The sequence below is a fragment of the Aplysia californica genome, unplaced genomic scaffold, assembly GCF_000002075.1.
Source record: "Aplysia californica isolate F4 #8 unplaced genomic scaffold, AplCal3.0 scaffold00160, whole genome shotgun sequence".
Lineage (NCBI taxonomy): Eukaryota > Metazoa > Mollusca > Gastropoda > Aplysiida > Aplysiidae > Aplysia > Aplysia californica.
Window position 1 is genome coordinate 778,888 of NW_004797430.1, and position 5,900 is coordinate 784,787.

A 5,900-nucleotide genomic window follows, 5' to 3' on the forward strand; every position below is an offset into this window, starting at 1 on the left:
TCGTTCTCCTCAATACACACATAATATATATTATATAAAAACGAACCGACCAACCAATGGCTCCCTCCTCGATACATCAAGCACAATAACAAAACCCACCATCATTGCCACAACCAAAACCACAACAACAACAGCAGCAGCAGCAACAACAACAACAACAATAGCAACAACAGCAACTACGACAACAACCAAAACAATAACAATAACAGCAACAACAACAGCAATAACAATAACAGCAACAACAACAATAACAACAACAACAACAACAACACAATACTACCACCAAAACGACCACGAACAACAACAACAACAAAAACAACAACAACAACAAAAGCAACAACAAACAATAACAACAAAAGCAACAATAACAACAACAACAACAACAACAAAGCAACCACCACCACGAACAACAACAACAACAACAACCAAACCTCCACCAACAACATCAACAACAGTAAACAGCAATGCCATAACCATCACCACTACTACCACTACCATCAACAATAGCAACAACAACAACATCAATCAACCTCTCCTCCCCCCCCCCCCCCCTTTCCCCCATCCTTTCCTCTCCCCCGTCCCACGGCCACCCAAGCCGGACATACCGAAGCACTGGAGCAGGTGCAGCAGGTGACCAGAATGCCCAGGGCTGCGAACCCACAGGCAATCCCGCCGGCGATGACGTAGATGTACACCAGAGCCTCCTTGTCGCAGCTACCTCGGTCAGTGCTCACTTGTCTGGGAACACAGAAGACAGTGAAATATCTTGTCAGTTGGTTAGTTTTGAGCGCTTAACTTGCTGCTTGCACTGTATGCTTCCTGGGAAGCTGAAAATGTTTCTGAGTGTTCTATGGTCTGCTGGGGTAATAATATAATATAGTGTAAAGCGCATAGAGCTTGCTTTCGAGTGCGCTATACAAATGCTATTTTTTTCTTACTTATTATTATTAAGACGGAGATTGTCATTAATCTGTCCTAATACGAGGTGCCCATTGGCACGATCAGTTAAGTTCGGTTCGGTTTGGAAGGCGGGGCTAGCCAGATTGAGGGTGCGAATCGACCATCGTGGCACAAACAGATAGCCGAACTCGCAGTCTAAAAAACTAGATACATGTATCTAGTGTGTTTCTTTTCTGGTCGCAAACCGGGCGATCGGTTGGCGATCGGTTAGCCGAGCCCCAAATGGGCACGCTGTATAAACGCTCTACGTCCCCATCTATACAATTTAAATTAAGTCCAACAAATCAGAAAGGATTCGATTTTTTTCTGGTAGAAGGCAATTCAGCTGGTTCGTTTCTGTCCTGCGAGAACAGGTCAAAGGTTAAAGAATGCAAGACGGGAATAACAAATTATGAATGATTTGAGCAAACTACCAAACAAAAAAGACACAAAAAAAGAAAAAGATTGAAAAGGCAAAATTATTAATATTTTAAACGAGTGGTTTACGTATGTAGACTTTGGTCATTTTCAAGTGCAGATCACAAATATGACATTATATTTTTCATGATACCTTAAAATTAGAAATTTCTTTTTACTGAATTTTCCAACCGAGCCGTCTTTTGTCGGGAGGAATCGTATCGTTTTGGTTGACACGACCAAACTGAATTCTCACTGATTGGTTGAGTAGGTGTTTTACGGCACTATCGACTCAATTTTGGTCATTTAAGTATTCTCACTGATGGCTTAGGTAAAATCCGGTGCTCAATTACAAGTACCGGCTTCCTGAGAGACGGACAACGACTTTTGGACGAGGGGTTTCTGGTTTGGTGGACACACGGGAGTAGAGGGCGAGATGCTTTTACCCGGCCTGTCAGGTTTGTTTGTTTGAGTAAAGAATGTTTCATTGACACAATAGTTGCCATTTAGTGCTGTGAAAAAGCAACCCAGACAGGCAGACAGGAACAACGGTGGGAAAGTAAAGAAGTAGGACCTTCCAGTGGTTCCCTCCAACCACCCGCAAGCCGGCCTGCCAGGGTCAACCTAACAGTATCCAAACTGACAGAAGGAGATGTAGTTCTTGATCTTTTTAAAATTATATTCCCTTCTCAGCTGTCGAACTCATAATATTATATATAATGCTGTGTGCAACAGCAAATAGCTTAACGTTTGCTTCTCTTTTACTCCCAGGCAATCTATAAGCTCAGTTGGTTTCATGCAGATTACGGAGCGGATGATCCTAGTTCAATCCCATTTTAAGCTTTAGTAAGAGTTTTACGGCACTTTCAACACAATAAGGTCAAATAAATGCTGAAGATTAGAGGTGTTACAAGAGAGTAATACATGTAATCACAAAAAAGGAGGAGGGGAGAGAAGGACGATATATGTTTGATAGGAAATAAGGAGCTAACCACACCAGAGCACCCACCAACACCCATGGTTCAATCCCTGGCAGAGCGTTAGTGACCTTGGGTCGTTTGAGGATTTTACAAGGTTCTCCACTCATTTTTGTTTTTGTTTTAGTAAGAGTTTTACGGCACTTGCAACATATTAAAATCATATAAGTGCCAAAGTTCAGAGGTGCTACAAGAGAGTAACAAACACAAAAAATGAGGGGAGATAAAGACTATAGATTTTTTATAGAAAAGAAGGAGCAAACCACACCAGAGCACCCGCCAACCACCCACCTCCACTCTTTTGACATGGTCCTGTCGGAGATAGATACTAAATTCGGAGGTCCCCTTTCTAGATTAATGTCACAGTGTTGATACAGTGTGCAAAAGTTAAGATAAGATCTTTATTATCGTTACACCACGAATGCCCAAAAGTAAAGCTTTATGTTTTAACATTTGTTAGCGAGAATTTGTTTGGCTTTTATATTGTTTTGTTTTTTGTAAGAGTTTTATAGCACACGCAACATAGTTAGGTCATATAAGTGTCGAAGATTAGAGGTGTTGCAAGAGAGTAACAAACATAAAAAAAGAAGAAGGGGAGATAAGGTCGATAGGAAAGAAGAAGTAAACCACACCTACCAGAGTACCCGCCAACCACCCAAAGAGAAGGAACGTGTGTGATAAAATAAATTATACATTCTAATAACACTCAAAGAAAAGATCAAACAAGTCCAGCAGTTTAAATATCTAGGATATATGATAACATCTGATGCCAAATGTACCGCAGAAATAAAACGGAGAATTACTACACGGCTAAGGCTACTTTCAATAAAATGAGCCCAATACTGAAAAACAGAAACATCTCAATGACCACCAAAATGAAAGTTCTGAAATGCTATGTATGGTCCACCCTTCTATATGGCTGTGAATGCTGGACAATCACTAAAGACAATGAAAATAAAATTGAAGCAACAGAAATGTGGTTTTTTAGGAGACTGCTAAGAGTATCGTGGAAGGAAAAGAAATCAAATAAGGTAGTGCTTGATGAAGCCCACGTGGGACGCGCAAAGTTAAAAACAATCAGGAAACGACAAATGCAGTTTTTGGGACTCCTGAATAGACATATGGGTCTTGAACATCTAGCTTTCACTAACAAAATTGAAGGTAAACGAGACAGGGGTAGGCCCAGAACAATCTACTCGGGGAACCTAAATAAATGGGTAACAGGGAAAGATCAGGGAATCGTAGCTTTTTTTAGAGCATCCGATCAAAGGAATGAAAGGAGAACCATGATCACTGATGTCTGTCACAGATCTGGCACTGGATGATGATGATGAATAGTACTCACGTGCAGTTGTGTCTTTCGAAGTAGACGGGCTGTATGGAGTAACCATAGCCCGCCCCACCAGTCAAGGATGTAGCAAACAGTAAGGCCAAGTGAAGACCAACCTGAAAGAAGAGGGCGGAGGGAGGGTTTTGTAAGTGTTTTACTATGCTCGCCACTGCATAAGGTCATATGAGCGCGCGGGATACATTGAACATTTTTCAGTCGGTAGAACAATTTTGCATTTTGCCCGGGTGGCGGACGAATCCTACTCTTATCGATTTTAGAAGACCAAGGGATCTCTAACGTGCGCGACTTGCACTCGGGCCCTCCGAGATTTTTCGCCCTTTTCCGAGAAGGCTAGATGTAGATCTTTCTAACCAGAATATCAAGGGTGTGGCTGAAAGACAACAGTAAGAAGTAGCCAGGGAGTAGCATTAGAAAGGCTGCAGAAAGAGTCAGGAGCCCAGGTGTTTGTGTATGTTTGTGTGTGTGTGTGTGTGTGTGTGTGTGTGTGTGTGTGTGTGTGCGCGCGCGCGCGTGCGCGTGCGGTGTGTTTGTGTGAGTGTGTGAGTGTGTGAGTGTGTGTGTGTGTGTGTGTGTGTGTGTGTGTGTGTGTGAGTGAGTAAGTGTGCGTTCGTGTGTGAGTCCGTGTGTGAGTCCGTGTGTGAGTCCGTGTGTGTGTGTGCATGTGTTTGCGTGTTTGCGTGTTTGCCTGTGTGTGATTGTGTGTGTGTTTATTTTTGCGTAAGTGTTTATTTGTTAATGTGTGTGTTTGTATGTGTGAGCGCGCACGTGCTGGGTGTGTGTGTGTGTGTGTGTGTGTGTGTGTGTGTGTGTGTGTGTGTGTGTGTGTGTGTGTGTGTGTGTGTGTTTTGGACACTCTCTATCATCCATTAAAGTACAAGAAGGCCCTTCTTAAAATCATAAAGAACATGAAGAGGTAATATGATTTTTACAAAAGAACAGCACATAATATACAGGTAAACTACACTTTTCCATTCGGTTTTGAAACGCCCAAAGGCATAATTTGTGGATTACTTTGCAGAACATTATAACTAGATCAGTGTCACCTTCCTTTTTTTTTTTTTTTTTTTTGAGTATGGGGTTTTACGGCGCTCGCAAATGCATATATGAGCGCGCGAAACAAAATTTAGTTTTATTCGCAACAGTTCACTGTACGGCTGGGCTCGGGTCAGTGGTTGGATCTTAAAATGTTAAAATATTTAAAATTCGGTGTAAATATATATTTTCATTCTAAAACAACTTTCTTAAATAACATTTAAAATTTTAATAATTCAATTCCACCCTATAATTTCCCATAAAGGCCAATGGCCTTCATAAATCCAAAATTCAGTTTTCCGAAAAGAACAAAAGAAAAAAAAAAAAGAAAAAAATCAAGCTTACAGCTACTTACATTTGCCAGTTGTTTCCTGTAGGCTATGGCCACACCTGTGATAAAAGGGAACACAAACTGGGGACAGAAAATAAATGTCAAAGTTATCGTTTCTTTGTTTAAGTCAAGAGATGCACATCGACATAGTAATAGTCATGTATTAGAGCTGAGAAAAAATAAGACAGATGGACAGACATAGCAGAGGGAAAGTAAAGAAGTAGGATCTATCAGCAGCGTCCTCCAACCACCCGTAATGTTGACGTTAGTAGAGCCCTGGAAGGTAAAATTGCAGAAAGGTTAAAAAAGAAATAAAAGACAACGTCGAGCATTATAACAATGACCAATGTTATCATTCTTAGAGAAGGATTTCTTAATCTTCTCTTGCAGTACCCCTGGGCTACAATATTATTCTGATAGGGTTAATTTTTAAGTATGTTTCTAGCAATTTACGGTCATATTAGCCATGTCCTGTTCCCCAAAATCTTGATAGGAATCACTATTTCTTTTTGTTTATTATCTTTGTTCCCTTCGTTTCAATCCATATTCCTAATTTTTCCTACTTTACATCCATTTCATTCTTAATGCAACTGAAAGGTCGAAATTTAATAATAATAATATGGATAATGTCTGACTGCTTTCTTTATACCGAGTGCATTTCTTTTTATTGGTCATCTACTGCAGATGTTTGAGCACAGAGCATTGACCCTTGCTACCCCACAGTCCCTTCTGTCTGCAGAGACCATCGCAATTTAGATGGTATTGAAGAACAGGTGTATTGTTTCCTATCGTTTTAGCCTGTCTGTCTGTCTGTCTGTCTGTCTGTCTGTCTGTCTGTCTGTCTGTCTGTCTG

General features: G+C 40.9%; 1 protein-coding gene across 1 annotated transcript in view; it reads right to left on the reverse strand.

Annotated features, from left to right (window-relative positions):
- Positions 1-5,900, reverse strand: part of LOC101857792 — a 13,576-nt gene that overhangs the window by 6,738 nt on the left and 938 nt on the right. Inside the window, exons 2-4 of the mRNA XM_013082121.1 lie at positions 5,072-5,128; positions 3,679-3,779; positions 585-738 (exon numbers count right to left, since the gene is read on the reverse strand). Of these exons, the coding sequence (XP_012937575.1) occupies positions 585-738; positions 3,679-3,779; positions 5,072-5,128 (312 nt within the window). The remainder of the gene's footprint in view (positions 1-584; positions 739-3,678; positions 3,780-5,071; positions 5,129-5,900) is intronic.